Here is a 19,393-nt window from a genome sequence, read left to right as displayed (position 1 = left end):
GGGGTCAAAATAAAGACTTCAGTTTTTTGTTGTTGTTGTTGTTGTTGTTGTTTTTGGAGTGACATGAAACATTACTGTTTTGAGCAGAGGCTTAAGATAATCTTATTTAGAATTCTAAAATGATCCCTAGTTGTCATATTGAGAACAAACATGTCAAAGGCAGAGGCATGGAGGTGTATTAGGAAACTATTAAAATAATCCAAGAAAGATATAATGGTAGTTTGGACCAAAGTGATTAGAGATGGAGATGGGGAAAAGTTATCAGATTCTGGGTATATTATGAGCAACAAGATTTGTTGAGAGATTAGATATGAGGTATGAAAGAAAAAGAGAAATTGGTACTAACAGATGAATGGATTTAAAAAAAAGTAAAATACAGTGAAACTCATAGAAGCAGAGAGTAGAATGGTATTTCCAGGAACTGGGGGTAGGAGAAATAGGCCGATGTTGGTCAAACTTTATAAGTTTTATATATGAAATATGCTAAGAGAGTATATCTTAAGTGATCTCATTACACCCAAATACACATGCACACACACACAAGGTAATGGTGTGGTGAATAATGTGTTAATTAGCTTACTGTGGTAATCATTTCACAATGTTTATATATATATCAAATCATGTTGTATACCTTAAATATATACAATGTTTTATTTGTCATTTAAAGCTGTGGGAGAAAAAGGATGCCAAGGCTACTTACTGCCTTAACAGAGTTGCCTTTTGTTGAAAGGAAAGACTATGAGAGGACTGGGGACAGATAGGATGTCATTTATTACAAAAATAAAAAGTCTCACCTAAGTGGAAAAGAAGAATGAGCAGGTTGTCTCAAAAAACATTCTTCCTTTATCTTATAGTAACTCAATTCTTAAGGGTCAATCACAAGCAAATCTGCTGAACTCAGTGTTTTATGCTGCCTTATTATTTGATTCAATTTCCAGAAAAGCTCTTTGAATTTAAACAGCAAGTGGAAGAGAGAAAAGAGAGGAACCAAGAAAGATTGCCTGCAGATCAGAATTTGGGAGAGCTGTTACATATGCAGATCAAAAGGAGGGGAAGGAAATTTATACTCAAGTATCAGAAATGGTAAAATGACTTTAGAAAGAGAAATTTTATAATTATCCTTCTCTAAAATTTTCAAGACAATCCAACATGACTTTCACAGATTTTCATATCTAAACTGAATCAATCCACATTAATCTACCTAACCCTTACCATTATTATTCCCTTGCCAAAAGCAAAAAAATTCTGATCTTCTTTCAAAACACCAATTCCCATGAAAACTTTAAGTAAAAAGGAAAGGCAAAGCTAACTAATTTGTATTTGCTCCACTTCAAAGTCACTTAATTTATGTTAAACTACAGACAAGCATTCATTTCTACAGCAAGAACAGAGTAAATAGGAGGGCAAAACAAAAACAAAGCAAAGCAAAACCAAATGCAAAACATCAGAAACAAAACTCTTAGGCTTATGACAAATGAGTACTTCTCTACTCTCTAATATAATTTTAAAATTCTCCAAACTTAAATCCTTGCTTTACACAGTGATTTCTTAAGAATAATCTTTTAAGTACTGTTTTGCATTTATTTAGTAACCCGCTGATATAACTACAATCTTAAAAATTATCCTAGGGAAATAATCAAAGAAGTGCATAAACTTATACATGAGAATATCATCACTGCATTATTTATAATATAAATGTTGGAAACAATTAGAATACACAAAAGAAGGTAAGTAAATAAATTAGGACATACAGTGGGGCCTTGACTTACGAGTGTCCCGACTAACGAGTTTTTCAAGATATGAGCCATCTCTCAGCCGATTTTTTGCTTTGAGTTGCAAGCTAAAATTCGGGTTACGAGTCAACTTCAGATATCCCACCGCTAGTTGGCGCAGCGAACATCACAGTGAACGCCACAACATCAGCACAGCATTCAATTCATTGTAATGGTGAAAATTGATTTGACATACGAGTAATTTGAGTTACGAGCTCCGTCATGGAACGAATTAAACTCGTAAGTCAAGGCCCCACTGTATATAAAATATGCATCGAAAATTGCATACTATATTAAGGAAAATTTACAGACAATATGCTAAATATAGAATAAAAGCAAATTATAATAAAATGTACCATATATACACACAGAAAAACAACCAAGATGATATAAACCAAAATGTTAATAGTAATTACATATTTAGTACCTTTTATCATGAGAATGTCTGGATTACATATCAAAGAAATATGGCATGAAATTTGGCTCTTTATTTGTCAAGTCCCTCACCTTAGTCAAGTTACTTAACCTTTCTATACTACTGTTTCCTTACCTGCAAAATGAGGGTAATAATGATGTCTACTTCCTCAAGTTGGTATGAATTTTCACAAATTAGGACATTCATACATATCACCTAGTATTTTACATGTAGTAAATATTTAATAAATTGTAGCTATTACAATTACCATATGATATTATTGAACAACTAGTGGCCCAGTGCGCAGATTCATGCATATTGAAAGGGAAATAATTAGAAGAAACATTTTAATATTGCTATTTGCCCTTTCTTCCTCAGCGCCTGGGAGCCAGGCAGCAGCCCTGCCCCCTGCCACCGCCGCTGCCGCCAGTCACCGTCTGCAGAGCAATCGGGCCCCCACTCGCACCCACCTTGGCCTGGCGCTGCCCGCTCACCTGCTCCACCATCCTGCCACGGTCCCACTCTCATTGGGGCCCATCAGGGCCAGCAGCACTTCCACTGCTGCCCGCTGCCAGGCCACATCGCCGACGCCCGCAATGTTCCGTGCCGCCCCCTGGTGGTCAGCGCACGTCATAGTGAGCGGTTGGACTCCTGATCACCCAGTCAAAGCACCGCCCAAGGGGACAATTTGCATATTAGGCTTTTATTATAGAGGACTAGAGGCCCAATGCACGAAATTCATGCATGGGTAAAGTCCCTAGGCCTGGCCGATCAGGTTCCCCGCCTCCTCGCCTCCTCCTTCCCTCGCCACCTGCGTGCTGCCACGGTGCAGTTCCCCACCTCCACCTTCCTTCACTCCCTCAGCGCCCTGCCACCGCTGCTGGTTGCCCACCATGTTCCACGCTGCCCCCTCGTGGTCAGCACACGTCATAGTGAGTGATCAAACTCCCAGTCTAACTCCCAAGGGGACACTGTACATATTAGCCTTTTATATATATAGTTTCTTTTAAAATGAGAAGAAGCCCTGGCCTGTGTGCTCGGTGGTTAGAGCATCAGTCCCTGCACCAAAGGGTCTCGGGTTAGATTCCTAGACAAGGGTTGGTACATTGGTTGCAGGTTTGATCCTGGGCCTCAGTTGAAGCACATGGAAAAGGTAACCAATCGATGTCTCTCTCTCAATCTCTCTCTTCCTTCCTCCCTTCCTCCCCGCTCCCACCATCCCTTTCACTTTTTCTAGAAGTCAATGACAAAAAAAACAAAACCTCAGGTAAGGATTAAAACAACAACAACAAAAATTCAGGAGAAAAATAAATTATTAGAAAAATCTTACCTGGTCAAAGCAGCCTAATAATTTTTAAGTTCTCAAGTCAGAAAAACTTGTCTACTTTAAAAGAAACTTTAGAAACAAATTCCACCTGGCACTCTTCAATGAAAACAAATGCACTGATCTTTGGTACCCCCCTTTTTATCCTTGTACCTGATCTGGCTGCATCTCTAGCTAGCCTCCTCCCTATCATGTACTTCTACAGACTTTTATCATACTGACTGTGAAGTCCTTAGCAAGTACCCCTTAAACTCTCTTGGCCTACATCTGATGTACACCTTACCTGCAACACTTTGTAGCTTTGCTAATTCTTCTTAGGAAATCACCCAATTTTCTGAAAACTGCTTTTACTCTCTCACAAAAGCCTATTTTACTTTAAGGCAGCAATTTCTTAGAATGGTAATGCTTACAGCTTAAATTTCATTACACAGTATTCTTTCCTTCCTTTTTGAGTTAGGGTAAAATAAAATGAACTCTGCTTTGAAGTTTAAGAATTCTTAAACATATCTTGAAGCAACTGAAGACTCTGAAAATTATCACAAATACTAAGACTATAAACCATTTCTTTAAGCTGCAGTTCCTCAATTTCTGATATCTAAATGATGAAGCAGCAATATGGTTAAGAGCTTTTGGAGTCAAAATTAGTTTCATATCCAATCCTGCCACTTCCTAGCTGTATAACCTTGAGATAGTTAATTAACCTCTTTGATCCTCAGTTCCCTTAAATGAAAATGGTGAAAAGTAACATCTAACTTCACAGGGCTATTATGAGAAATGGGAAAATAACACAGTGCCTGGTACATGGCAGACATTCATTCAATGTTGTTCACTTCCTCCTTAACTGTTTGCTTGCACATCATGAACTCAATATATTCATACATATCATTAATTTTTATCTTATTTTATATAGTCAATGAATAAAAATAGAAAATACAACTGATATTATGGGGCAGGAGACTGTTATGAAAATTTTCACCTTATAAAAGACATTATATCTGAAAAGATTGGGAAATTGTTTTAAAGCAAACAAACACAGAAAACCACCTGTACTGGACAAAAGTGAATTTTTACTGCAAGGGACTAAATGATCCTTTACAAAATCTCATAATTAAAAATATTATGACACTGATAAAATACAGATAATAAATTTAGTGTTAGAAATAGATCTATTGACACTTAAAAATAAGAATGAATGAGTCAACAATTCTAAACTGCATGGCATTCCAACTGTTTCTAAATGGTAGAATACCACAAGTTTTCTAGAATGGAAAGGAAGGCTGAAATGGGTTACCCCAAAATAGTTAAACAGAATATACCCATTAGGGTATCAATTCACAGCACTTATTAAAACTTTTACTTAAAATACTTTACAAAAACCATCCTATATAATAAAAGCCCAGCGATCAAAAAGTGGAATGGCCAGAACTACTGGTCGACCAGTTGCTATGACACACACTGAACACCAGGGGGCAGACGTTCAACACAGGAGCTGCCCCCTGGTGGCCAGTGTGCTCCCACAGTGGTAGTGCTGCTCGGCTGACTGGGATGAGTGGCGCTGCCACAGTAGGCCGATCCCCACAGGCCATGCCCCCCACCAGTGCACAAATCCCGTGCACCGGGCCTCTAGTATAATATATTTAGAAATGTTCTAAGTTCTATAAAGTAGTAAAGTTCTTGGTGAATAAAACTACCATCACTGTAACTAGGCAATACTGGGGATGGGGAAATGCTACAGATACTACCATTCTGTAACTGGTTTTCACCCTTGGTTTAATTCTCTGCCCTTCAGTTCTATATATCTGCTATACAAACTATTTTTTTTCAGTTGCGGTGGTGGTGGTTGTTAAATTCTAGGTATTCCAAAAGAAAGTGAAAATTACTCCCTGGAAGATCATATTTAATCATTTAGAGGAATGTGCAGTCATATTTGACCTTAGGCCTGGAGATAGGTGCTTCTGCTCATGACCCATACTGAGATACCATAACAAACTTCAAAGTATGAATGCAGGCATACCTCATTTTACTGAGCTTCACTTTATTTCACTTCACAGGTATTATGTTTTTTACAAACTGAAGGCAAGACCCTCCACCAGCAAAAAGATTATGACTCCATTTATTGCAATACTCTCTTTATCATAGTGGTCTGGACTGGAACTCGATTATGTCTCTGAGGAATGCCTATACAGAAAGATTGATGGGTCTCTCCTTCCTTTAACAATCCCCTAGAACCCTCCCTTAGCAGTCCCTAACACCAGATATCAAAAAACAAAAATAAAGCCAAAACTAATCAACCAAAGAAGAGCTTCGCTGTAGCTGCAGGGGTAATTCCACTTTCCCTGGTGGACTGAAAGCAGCAATCATTGATCCCAAGACAAGGAAATCTTTTACTCTCATACCTCATTAGCTATCCAGGGAGAAGATAAGAAAACTAGGAAAGAGTTGGGTAAGAGGATAAAAATGGGCTTATTAGGATCCAGTGTTGGGATCTAGAATGAAGTTTCTCATGAGATAAAATAGTATACACACAAGGCTTCTTAGAGAAATGGCTGATTCTAGAACTGGGGGCAAGAAATATACACAGTGAGCTATAACACCTTGTAAGTGCTGAAAGTAAGGAAGTCCTAAAAAAAATCCACAATAATGATGGTATGCCAAGGATACACAGACGCCAACTAAGCGATTCCCAATGGCCAAAGCTGGAACCATTTGAACAACAAAATAGTAGTACTGGATTATAAACCTAAGTATAAAATAAGTATCATGAATCTAGATTGATAAAAATAAGTAAATGGGGGAGAAGAGACATTCTCCCATGCAGAAGAATTCTAAATAATTTTATAGACTACTCAACCCTTAAGAAGGGGGATCATGACTCCCCACTCCTTAAAAATGGACCACACAAAACAACTTCATTTCAGAAATAATAGTATGGGAAGGGGGGAGGGGCAGAAGAGCACCTTACAATGGAGAAACCTGACAAATACTTTATCAGACTGGATCAAGGTCAACATAAATAGTGATAAATCATGTTTATAATATGTATTCTACATATGATGTGATGAAAATGGCATTTAACTCTCTGTTCTTCCTCCCAAAACCCATAATCTGTCTAATTGTGAGAAAAACAAGTGACAAATTTCAGTAGAGAGGCATCCCCCACCTGAATAGAATTGTGAGTATTCCTCAAATCTGTCAAAGTCATCAAAAACAAGACAAGTCTGAGAAGCTGTCACAGCCAAGAGGAGCCAAAAGAAACATGAAAACTAAAAAGAAGTGGTATCCTGGAACATTAAAAGAACATTAGTAAAAACTAAGAATCCGAATAAAGTATGGCTTTTGATTAATAATAATGCATTAATATTGGTTCATTAATTGTAACAAATGTACCACACTAACACAAGATGTTAATAGGGGAAACTGAGTGTTGGGTATGTGAAGACTTTGTGTTCTCACTTTTTTTTTTTAAATATATTTTATTGATTTTTTACAGAGAGGAAGGGAGAGGGATTGAGAGTCAGAAACATCGATGAGCGAGAAACATCGACCAGCTGCCTCCTGCACACCCCCTCCTGGGGATGTGCCCACAACCAAGGTACATGCCCTTGACTGGAATCGAACCTGGGACCCTTCAGTCCGCAGGCCGATGCTCTATCCACCAAGCCAAACCGGTCAGGGCGTTCTCACTTTTTCTGTAAATCTAAAACTACTGTTTTTTTAAAAAGAAAAATGTCAATTTAAAAGGAAAAAAATGTTATACATGGTAATCAGATTTTCATGAGAGCTAACAATGCTTATTTAATCCCTAATAGCATTAAAATGATACTCAAAGAGCATAAGACAGTGAAAATGAAGTTCCATGAAAAATACTCTTTCTTTTACCCTGTAGGCTAAATAGATTTCTGTGGGCTAAGGGAATAACTCCATTCATAATAGTGTTCTATAATACTGCTTTTAGAAGCCTATGCTTTCAAACTTTTCAACATCTGTGGCATTCAAATCACCTTACAGCTGAAAGTAAAATGAGCATGTTGGTCCCAGACCTGTCTGCCCTCACTGATCCATTTCCTGCCCTTCCCTCCTCTGATCTGTTGGAAAGGACCTGAGTCCTGCAGGCTCCGGTGTCAGTTGGCTCCAGTTGAGTCTGACGAAGGAGATGCAATGGTGAAGGACAGGAGGGTAAAGAGAGGGAGAGCAGGTTGCTTCCCCCTTTTTCTCTCTGTCATGGGCAGCAGCTCTAACAGCATCAGTGTCTCTGTGGCTCCACCTCCCTGTGGACAGAACCCAGTTAACTGGAGGGGTTTTGAAAACATGAATTCTTCCCGTTAGCCCACCAGCCCTAGGAATGCTAATGGTTTCTTGCTGTTCTCAACCTTTGGACTGCCTCACAATCTTGTTTGGCTCCTCTACAACTCCATTGCCTATAAAGCCAATTCTCTGCATTACATTTGTTTTATATAACTCAAATTATGTCTGTTTTCCTGGTTAGTCTTTGACACTCACAGAAAAATGGAATAGGAAAGAGAAATAAAGAGAGAATATATTCTGAGTAAGAACACAGAGGCAAGAAAGCAGAGTGCCTTGTGGTTCATCTATGCACCAACTGTGCGGCCTTGGGCAAATTATTTCATTGTTTTAAGCCTCAATTGACTCATTTATAAGTGGGGGATTATAACAGCATCTCTACCTCACAGAGTTATCACACAGACTAAATGAGTGGTAAAGCATTAGCTTAACACCTGGCACAAAACAATTTAGCTACCATCACAGTCCTTGCTGCCATCATCTCCTCCTCTGTGCTGTACTCCCAGAACATTGCCCACATTCTTTAATAGTCTTGCCTGCTTCTGCTTCTCTACCCTGTACCTTCTTAAATATTGCTCTAGGCTTAACCTTCCCAAAGCCCTTTCCTGATCACACAGCTCCTACAAAACTTCAATTGCATACAGACATGATCCATAGCCCTTAATCTGCCATTCAGAGCCATCAAGAGTCTATCCCAACTTATTTTCCTTACTTTTTTTCATTGATATGATCTATATTTTGGAAAAACTTTTTTTTTTTCTTTTTCTGGCTTCTCTTACATTTCAAGTCCCTAGAGCACAAAAGCCATGTTTTATCATCTTTTTTCTAATGCAGCACTTAGCCTCAGTACCTAACCTAGTAAAGTGAGACACTATAAACACGTTAAATGAATGAACAAATAAATGATAGCACCTAATAAAATTGGTCTTCAATTGGATGCTTAAATTTGATCCAATTTGCCTTCTAGAGCAAACTTACGACCCACAGGCCAAATGTGGCCCCCTAACTCTTTTTGTAAATAAAGTTTATTGGAGCACAGCCACATTTATGTATTGTCTATGGCTTCTTACACTCTACACTGGCAGAATACAGTAGTGTGACAGAGGCCATTTGGCCTGCAAAGCCTAAAATACTTACTTTTTAGCCCTTGACAAAATAAGTTTGCTGACCTCTGTCCTTGAGGGTGGAAATTCTGGTTTATTCATACGCTCTCCACACACACCTAGTATATTGCTCCCATGTATTTGGTGTTAAAAAAAAAATCTATTACACTAAATTGAAATGACAAACTTTAAAAATAAAGTGGAGAATGCCTATTATTGAAGGTATTAAGCAATAAAATAACCAAACTACATACAACATTAGGTAGTTATATTTAGACCTCTCTTTATGTCAAAGAATAGAGTGTCATTTATCTTATTCTTTTTTATTCCTTAAGGTCATCAGTTCTTCATTCTAGAAAATGTTTCTCTAATCCTCTATTTTTCTCCCATCCAGCTATTTCATTCATTTGTTAATTTAAGCATTCAACAAAAATGTTATTAGATAACATCCATGTGCCTGGTTTGTTAGGAGCTGAGAATGAGGATCCTTAAAATTTGGTCCCTGCCTATAAAAAATATCTAATTTTAGTTAAAACACATATTTCAAATAGGAAAATATAAGTGCCATTGAAATAATGCCAGCAAATCAACAAGTAGACCAAGTCAGATATCTGTAAGTGTCACCTAGTCTCAAATATCTACCATGAATCAAAGAATTTCTGAAAACTGGTAAAACAGTGTATTCCATCATAGCTGCTACTGCTGAGGGGGGAAAAAGGCATCAACATTGTTTACAAATTCCCTAAGGCATCTTATTCTTTCAAAACAGCATAAGCAGTAAATAACTTTCTAGATAAATATAAATTGCCTGAAAGTGTTATAAAATGCTAAAACTTCTATCTTGAGATGGCAACATTTAAGTTCAAGATAGACAACAGTTATACCAGAAGGAAATTAACAAGGAAAAGAAGTATTCCTCTGCCTAAAAAAGGAAAGTAGTAATTGTGATGGAGAGGAAAGATGGAGACTCTTCACTCACTCAACAAACATTTATTTATAACATTGATAACACTTGCCATATAAATACACAAAAATTATTTTGTATACACCAGGCCTTGTGCTAAGTTCTAGAGAGAGAGAGGGAGAGAGAGAGAGAGAGAGAAGTCAGAAAGACAGACATAGATTACTGTTCTCCCTCAGAGGCAGGCTAACATAAAGGAGAAACCCTATAGAAAATATGCAAGAATATGTTAGAACCAAACATCCAAGTTTTTTATTGTTACTAATAGTAGTAAACTTAATAGCTGTTTATTTATTAAACAATTAAGTAACTACCACGTGTCAATTACAATGCCAATCACAGCAGGTAAATGTTCTTGCCTTAAAGACTTCACAGGTTCTTATGAAAATATAATTTTGATACAAGAAATACTATAATTAAAAAATTGTATGACTTTATAAAGAAATACATTGGATAAAATAATTTAATTCTACTAGGAAAAGGAACTAGAGTAAGGGAAAACTTTGCATAAAAAAAAAAAAGAATTGGAGCCCTGGCTGGTGTGGCTCAGTAGGTTGGACATCCTAGTGCACCCTGCACCAAAAAGATCACCAGTTCAATGCCCAGATTGTGAGTTCCATCCCAGTCATGGTGCATGCAGGAGGCAACCGATTGATGTCTCCCTCTCATATCCATGTCTCTCTCTCTCTCTCTCTCTCTCTCTTCCTCTCTCTATAAAACATCAATAAAAACATTTTTTAAAAATGAATAGGAGTTTGCCAGGAAAAGTTTCAAGCAGAGGAGAAAACTATAAATCACAACATAGGATAAAGTACAGTATAGAGCAGTGATGGTGAACCTTTTGAGCTCGGCGTGTCAGGATTTTGAAAAACCCTAACTTAACTCTGGTGCCATGTCACATATAGAAATTTTTTGATATTTGCAACCATAGTAAAACAAAGACTTATATTTTTGATAGAAAAATCAACCAGAAAATGAGTCATAGGTTCGCCATCACTGGTATAGAGGATGGAAGATAGGGCTGGATACACTTTTGGGGGTCAGTTCATGAAAAGTCCAGTGAGTTTGAACCATGGTAAAATTATAAAAAGGGATGGTACCATTGTAAGGTCTGTATTATAGAAAAACTAGGAGCCCAGCGCGCGAAATCACACAGCGCCGCCCACCCACCTCCAGCCCTGCCTTGACACCCGAACCTGTCCACACAGCACTCCAGCACGCCTGGCCCAGCCACCATCCCCCTCCCACCCCCCCAACCCCCCCCCCCCCCGCCCTTCTCTGGCCACTTCAAGCCCCGCCCACAGTCCCTCCAGTCGCCTTGGGCTGGTCCTGCCTTCTCCGGGAGCCTCTCTGTTTCTGCCCTGTCTCCAGAGCAACACGGTGACTCCACCCCAACATGGTCCCAGAAGAGAATGTGGAAGCCTCCGCCTGCTGAGCTGTGCTCCTTCCCCTGGCAGGTGGGCCATGGGGCACTCAGAGTGAGAGTGGTGGGTGGCAAAGGACTAGTGAGGGGAGTACTATGGGCTCTCACCCCTGCCCTCCCTGGCACGGGATGGTCCCACCTCCTCCGGGCGCCTCTCTGCTTCTGCCCGTCTCTGGAGCAATGCCCCAGCTAATATGATAATGGTCTGGTCGTTACCCATTAGGGCATCCCCAAAATTAGCATATTAGCTCTTTATTAGTATAGATAACTGATGGCAGTGTATAGATTAAAAAGGGTAACATATCGGAAGCAGAGAGACTAATTTTTAAGGCTACTATAGTAGGCTAGGGGAGAGATGATAAAGGCTAACAGAACAATAGTGAGAAGGGAGGGAGAAGGAAATAACACAAACCAGGATAAGTGGCTGATGAACTGAATGTTGGAAGGAAAAGAGAAGTGGAGTTGAGTATGGCATTATTCAAGATAAGAGAATCAGCATGTTTTTGGCAAGAAGATATGAGTTACATTTTAGATAAGCTGAAGTTTGTATTTTGAATTTATAAACTCCATTCACTGAAGAAATAGTTCTCCTCATTCCTTCCTGCCGGAAGCCAGTCCATCCTTGCTGCTTGACACAGTCGCTGCAGGGAAGAAACATCTGCACAGCATATGTTTCAAGGGACCTGGCGTATATGGCATACTGTTCTTAATATGTTTGAACACCTTCTTGGCGATATGTGTTTTAACCAAGGTCACCTCTCCGAGAAAGGTTGTTTCCCCAGGTAGGGATTTTTCCCTGAAGTTAGGGAGGGAATAAAACCCCTTAACTAAATGCCAGGCGGGTAGTTAATCACTTTAACTACGAACAATCACCCTTAAACTACATAATCTTTACTCCCTGGAATGGAGATAAGACCCTAACCTTTGGAATAGAAATTGACAGGATTAAAATCAACTGGTATAAATACAGATGTAACAAGACAATAAAAGACAGAACCTGGCTGGAGATCCTGGATAGAACCAGGCAAGAGAATCCAACCATGCTGATCAACTGAACGCTGCCTCTGTGTCATTCATTACTTCTTCGCCGACTCTGTCCACACCTTTGGGAACCCCTGGACCTGCTGGGGCTGGACCCCAGCACCTTCCCATTCCAGAATAACTGGAAATTGGACAGCAAACAAATTTTCTGTCCATGATGCTTACAGTTTAACCTCCATTTACGATATAAAAAACAGCAAGAAAAAAACAAATTTAAAAATATGGATAGACAATACATAATCCATGTGATTTCTTCAAAGGGAAGACTCCAGGTATGTTAAATATGTTTTAAATCAACTTGGAATTAAAAAATAATAGAAGTGGTCTCTTTTTTTGGTAATGAATACTTGATAATTTATGTGTTTGATAGGTTTTAGCCAGATGTATCAGGTTTGCTCATACTGAAATACATGTGTGGCTAATTTTCTTATACATTACATTATCCCAGGAATTTTTCAACCTTTTTTCATTTCATGGCACACATAAACTAATTACTGAAATTCTTCGGCAGACCAAAAATATATATATTTTTGGCAATCAGACAAAAAAAATAGGTATATGTTTGATTCATTCACACCACTGGCTGTTGTTGTATTGGCGGTTGTCATTTTTTTATCTGACAACCTAAGGTAAAAGAGGTCAGCAGTAACCCTGATTAAGTAGTCAGTTATCACATGTTTTAAAAATTCTTGCAGCACACTGGTTGAAAATCACTGCATTATCCTAACAACACTAGGAGTCATATTATTCAGGAAAGTACTGGAAACTAAAAGGCTAACACACAAACTGAGTTTTGTTCAAACTGCTTTAAAAATTGATATTCTTTTTTGGTTGTTAATCCTCACTTGAGGATATTTTTCCTTTTTTTTTTTTTTTTTAAGAGAGAATGGAAGGGAGGGGAAGACACAGAGAGAAATATCGATGTGGGAGAGACACATTGATTAGTTGAGGGAATCGAGTCACAATGGAATCAAACCCATGACCCTTCAGTCTGTGGGCTGACGCTCTATCCACTGAGCCAAACAAGCTAGGGCGATGATATTCTCTTTTTAATCTTAAAGTGTCTGTCCTACTTTTCTGTGAGAACTAGCTTTGCTAAAGCAAAGTTTTCACATGACTTCTAACTATTAAAGAATTAATTATAAGTTACTCTTTTATTCAAGGTACTACACAGGTATTTTTGCCAACATTTTTATCTTTTTAATCCCTTAAGCAGGCTAATAAACATTAATTCGTAGTTCCTAAAGAGAAGCTTACTTGAGAAAAAGTTATTTGACATCTATTTCTGCAGATACATAGTTCAAAAACTTTACATTGCACCTTTTTTGAAAATGGTCTGAAAAATTTTTCTTTAACTCCTTGAAAAACATACTCTTTTCTACTGGTTCCTAAAAGATTATTGAATATGTCCCACACCTAGGTCATTGATTCTTTCTTAACACTTACCTTTGTCAATTCCCCATTACTTTCAGTACTTCCAAATTCCCCAAAGTTATTATTATCAACTCTCTTATCTTCTACCTCATCATTGGTCAATGCTTGGACCAACGGTTCTCAACAGAAGCATAACAGGTCTTTAGGCACATTTTGACAATTTGTGGACCTTTTGGTTGTCACAATAATTTGGGTAGGAGGGAAGACAGTTGGTGGACGGGGAACTATTGGTCCTAGAAATCCTAATATGTATGAGACAACCCTGCACAACAAAGAACTGTCTTCATCCCCCCAAATTGTAAGGCTCTACTGGAGATGAAGTCGGCGAGATCTATCACTGTGGGCTGGAGTAGCAGGGAATGTGGTGTGGAAAAGGGCTAATAGCAGCCATGTTTCCGCACTTTCCCCCTCGAATCCATTCATCTTACACACAGACCTTTACAATGGCCCCACCTATCACCTGTTTGCTTAAAACTCAGAAAAATGGCACCACTGCCCTCAGAATACCCCAGCTCTTCCATGTGGTTTAGCAGATGCTTCCGATGTTCCGGCCCGCAGTGACCTTTGGGAACTGCAGGCGTCAGTACGGTGCCACTAGCCACCTGTGAGCGCCTGCAGGCTGGGCAGCCCACACGGAGGTGTCCTGTTCATGCAAAATCCCGCTGGGTTTTAGACAGCATATACTGCATCTATAATGCCAGTAACAATTCTTTATGTTGATCACACGCTAAAGTAGCATTGTGGCTATACTGCATTAACTAAAATACACTGTTAAAATTAAATTCACCTGTTTCTTTTCACTTTTTTAATACAGAAAACTTAAAACCACATGAGACTGGCAGCACGCTGCTCTTGCGCGATTCCTTTTCCCGGCTCCACATTTCGGCCTGAATAAACCGCCTGCAGCGCCCGAGCCCTTTCTCCGGCCTGCAACTTTGTAGATACACTGCTCCTGCCACAAACACTTTCCTCTTCCCTTCGCTGGGCGACCTGCTCCCCCTCCTCCCATCCGGGTGCTGAACTGTTGCTTCCCTTCCCTGAGCAGCCCTTCCTGACCTCCCCCCCCACCACCACCACCACCACCCGGGGTCCCGACGTGACGCGGAGAACCCTCCTGAGCGCTCGCAGGGCTGCGTCTCCAAGGGCCCCTTCCAGTCGGTGTCCCCGAGACTGGAAGCTCCCTGAGGCAGTGGTTCTCAACCTTCCTAATGCCGCGACCCTTTAATACAGCTCCTCATGTTGTGGTGACCCCCAACCATAAAATTATATTCATTGCTACTTCATAACTGTAATTTTGCTACTGTTATGAATCGTAATGTAAATATCTGATATGCAGGATGTATTTTCATTGTTACAAATTGAACATAATTAAAGCATAGTGATTAATGACAAAAACAATATGTAATTATATATGTGTTTTCCGATGGTCTTAGGTGACCCCTGTGAAAGGGTCGTTCAACCCCCAAAGGGGTCGCGACCCCCAGGTTGAGAACCGCTGCGAGGGGACAGACATTCTCTGAACACGCCTAGTTTCGGCGCCAGGCACGGCGGGTCACCGATTAGCGGAGGGGCAGAGATGGAGAATGAATGCCGGGAGCGGGGTTCGCGGGGAAGGAGGTTCACAGAGGTGAGGCGGGGACTAGAGGGGACCCGGGGCTGCTGCCGGCCGCCCGGGGCCGGAGAGAGGCGGGAGCGCCGGCAGGACTCACCAGGCCCCGGTCGATGTCCGCGTCAGGCCGTTTGGTCGAGGGCGGCGAGTACTCGGCGTGGCGGATGCCCTCGCCGGCGGGGGCGACACCGCCGAAGGCAGCCATGCTGTTGCGCCCAGGGAGACGGGACGCCGCGCGCCGCCTACGGGGCGCCGCAGGGACAAACTAGTGAGCGCGCGGCTCCGCGGGTTTAGGTGAGGCCGGGCCTCTGTGCAGGCGGAGGAGGGCGGGTCACCAGGAGATCTGCTTCTCACACAGGCGCTGGCCAACTTGTTCCCTTAAAGCCAAGAGTGAGACCCAGAGCTGAGTCCCCTGGGACATGGAGCACGTTTTGTAAGTTTCAGATCCACCGGTCCAAAGCCCACACGAGGCTCCCCAAGCAGCGCCAAGGGCCAGGGTTTAATCATTTGAGCTGATGTTGGTCTCATCAAACTGCAGTGCCTGACCCACGCCGGACCCTTCTTCCTACCCCCGACTACTGATCAGACTTCGGTTTAATGCCACAATTCTCCCATGCATGAAAGCAATATTAGAGGCAATTTGCTTACCCTTTCCCCCATATGAATGACTAATTTTAAAATGAGATTGCAAAGAATAAATCTCACTCCCCACAAATGGTTTTGTGCTGACTTGGATATAGGAATACCCACCTTATTATTAATTTTTAAGTCAAGCCTTTTTGAGCAAAAATTAACCAACAAATGAAGCCTGTATACTGTTTTCCAACTCCTGTACCTACTTGGCAGGATTTTTGCCCTTTATACCCATTGCAAAAGCAGCTTACAAGAAGAGAAACACGTAGTTCTTTTTTCTATTCCTGAATTTAAAGTTTGAGGGTCTGCTAACTTATTCATTTAGTTACTATTATTAGCAAGCCCAATAAGTTAGGGCCTATAAGAATTTACAGTCTCATAAGGAAAATAACACTGACACGAAGTAATAGCAATACATGCCAGAACATGAGCACATGCATTGTACAGAGAATAAAGAAAACTGGACTAGGAGAATGGAAGAGATCTGAGTCTAGTGTATTTTTTTTTTCTAGGCTTGTTCCTTGCGCATTCCCATTAACCTCTTCAAATTTCTCCTTATCTGTGGAAAGTGAGTAACATTTGTTCAATAGTTTGACTCGGGGAAATTATAAAGATAAAATGTACAAAATATATGGAAGTAATTTGTCCTATTGTGCAATGTACTTATGAAGAGTGTCACTGCTATAGTGCTCTTGGCTTTTATGGGAGGAAATGGCCTCTTTTAACCAGGGTCATCTGAAAAGGTTTGCTGGAGGCTTAGCCATTGAGATAATCAGTAAAGAAGGGGTAACATGCAGCCGGTGTGGCTCAGAGGTTGAGGGTGGGCCTGTGAGGTCACTGTTCAATTCCCGGTCAGGACACAGGCCTGGGTTGGAGGCTTGATCCCAGTAGGGGATGTGCAGGAGGCCTTCGATCAATGTTTCTACCTCTCTCTCCTCCATTCATCTCTCTGAAATCAATAAAATAATAATAATGCCATACAGACACCCACTATCTAAAAAAAAAGAAGAGGGAAGAAGAAGAAGATGAGGTAAAATGTTTTTAGATGGAAATTATAGCTGAAAAGAAATTTAGAAGGTGGTATGTAGGACTGGGTGAAAAACACTCATCAAGACTCTTCAGAGGGAAGGAATTGGTATGTGCAAATTGCCAGTTATAAACAGTCACAGGGATGTAGACTACAGCATAGGGAATGTAGTTAATAATATTATAATAACTATATATGGTGTCAGATGTGTACTAGACTTATCAGGGTGTTCACTTCATAAGTGATATAAATGTTGTATACCTGTACATGTTGTATCCTTTATTATCCATTCATTCATTTATTCAATAAGTATTTATTGAGCACCTGTTAGGTATCAGGCACTATTCTAGGCATAGGGCTTAAGTGTCAAGTACCCAAATAAGATCTCTGATTCTTTGTGAGAGGAGTTAGAAACAGGGTTAGGCAGACAGGGTTAGGGGTAAAAAAAAGAAGGAAATATAGATGTGACCATTGGAGCCAACTAAAACTAAAGGAATGCTGGTCTTGCAAAAAGACAGAATGCCACAAGAATGCTTATCTTGCAGGTACAGAAGGTTACAAGAAGCAGGGGTGGAAGAAGAAAAAAGTGTGGACATAACTGCACGGTCAAGGAGGGCCCAGCTCCAAACCACAAGAATATTTATCTTGCAGGTGCAGGATGTTGCAAGAGACGGGGCAAGAGAAAAAGAAAAGAGCCCCTTTTCTTTCCCCCTCGGAAAGAGGAGGTTGGTTTTGAAATGGTTGCTAGGCAAGAAAGGTAGAAGAAGCCAGTCAAAGAGTTACACGGGTAGACAAACAGTGGACTCAGGGGGGATAAAACCCCTAGATGAGTGAATTCACTGGCAACCCTTTCTTGGGCCCCCTCATGTGGGGAGTTTGTATCCACTTATAATAAATTTCCACGGTTTTGCTTACATCTTCTGGTCCATGATTTTATTCTTTAACTTCATGAGACACGATCCCGGGAAGAACATTGGCTTGCTGTTTGGGTATCATTTGGAGTTCACAGTCTATGGGTTGGTTACAGTGTACCCTAGCAGCGTGGCCCTCACAGCCACAGGCTGCCAGCCTGGACCAACTGGAACAAGACCCTCTTAGGGCAGCTGATGCCCCTGCTCAAGAACTGAAGCTCTTGGAGCAGAAGTCAGGCAAAGGGGAGAAAGGAGAACTGGGCCAGGAAGAGGATAGCAAGTTGGAGGGGAGATGGGCTCAGCAGGATTGCCCCTCAGCTTAGATACAGACTTATTGAGAGCAGTTTGCTGGCTATTCATAGACTTGACCCCTGTTCCACTTCCGCTTAGGTTATTAACTCCTATACCCGTAGTTTTAAAGAAAAATTGTCCACAATGACTATTCTCAGCCTTTGGTTTTTTGCTCAGGTCACCCTCATCTGGAAAGAAAGGATAGGAACAAGCAAGTAAGTCATCTGTCTCCCCACAGGATCTCTTCCCAACCTAGCTAAACTCACTTTCCTGGCTTCCCTAAGAAAGAAGAACAATTTTCACTGGCCAGTTGTTTTAGTTATACCACTAACAGATTATATTATGTTCAATAGAGTTTTTGAAAGAAAAGTAGACATCCTGAAATATCTCAGTAAAAAAAAAAAGTCAACATTTGTTGTTTTAAAAGACTTTTGGGGGAGGAAATATATATATATCTCCACCTCTGTGTGCCTCAATTTCCTTCTCAGTAAAGTTGGAGGAAATAACAACACCTCCATTTTGAGAATTAAGTGAGTTTACTTTTTTTTTTTTTAATATATTTTATTGATTTTTCACAGAGAGGAAGGGAGAGAGATAGAGAGTTAGAAACATCGATGAGAGAGAAACATCGATCAGCCGCCTTCTGCACATCTCCTACCGGGGATGTGCCCGCAACCAAGGTACATGCCCTTGACCGGAATCGAACCTGGGACCTTTCAGTCCGCAGGCCGACGCTCCATCCACTGAGCCAAACCGGTTTCGGCAAGTGAGTTTACTTTTGTAGAGCTGTTAGAATAGTGTTGGATACCTAGTAAGTTCTACAAAAGTGTTAGTTACTATTTTCTTTATATTACCTCTTTCACCTATTTGTTTCCATGTATATTTTCTCCTTGCTGCCCCCCACAACAGTTGTGTGTTTGTCTTATCTTTGAAATTATACAATTCAATTAAACATTACATAGTGATCTACATATATAAAACCCTACTATGCAAAAAACAACCAACCAAACAACCGGTCACCATGATGTGCACTGACCACCAGGGGGTACACATGGAACATGGCAGGCATCAGCAGCAGGCAGAAGAGTGCAGAGCCTGCAGGCGTTGGCCACGGTGGGATGGTAGAGCAGGTGAGTGGGGGCGCCAG

At 40.6% G+C, this 19,393-nt stretch overlaps 1 protein-coding gene across 1 annotated transcript in view; it reads right to left on the bottom strand.

The window, feature by feature from the left end:
- The window catches only part of DNAJC15 (DnaJ heat shock protein family (Hsp40) member C15), a 106,058-nt gene extending 90,424 nt beyond the window's left edge, over nucleotides 1-15,634 (bottom strand). Inside the window, exon 1 of the mRNA XM_036300134.1 lies at nucleotides 15,485-15,634. Coding sequence (XP_036156027.1) covers nucleotides 15,485-15,589 — 105 coding nt within the window. The 5' untranslated portion in view covers nucleotides 15,590-15,634. The remainder of the gene's footprint in view (nucleotides 1-15,484) is intronic.
- Between the last annotated feature and the right edge of the window lie 3,759 nt (nucleotides 15,635-19,393).

This window comes from Myotis myotis, unplaced genomic scaffold (assembly GCF_014108235.1).
Source record: "Myotis myotis isolate mMyoMyo1 unplaced genomic scaffold, mMyoMyo1.p scaffold_m19_p_3, whole genome shotgun sequence".
Lineage (NCBI taxonomy): Eukaryota > Metazoa > Chordata > Mammalia > Chiroptera > Vespertilionidae > Myotis > Myotis myotis.
This window is presented reverse-complemented; position numbering and strand designations above follow the sequence as displayed.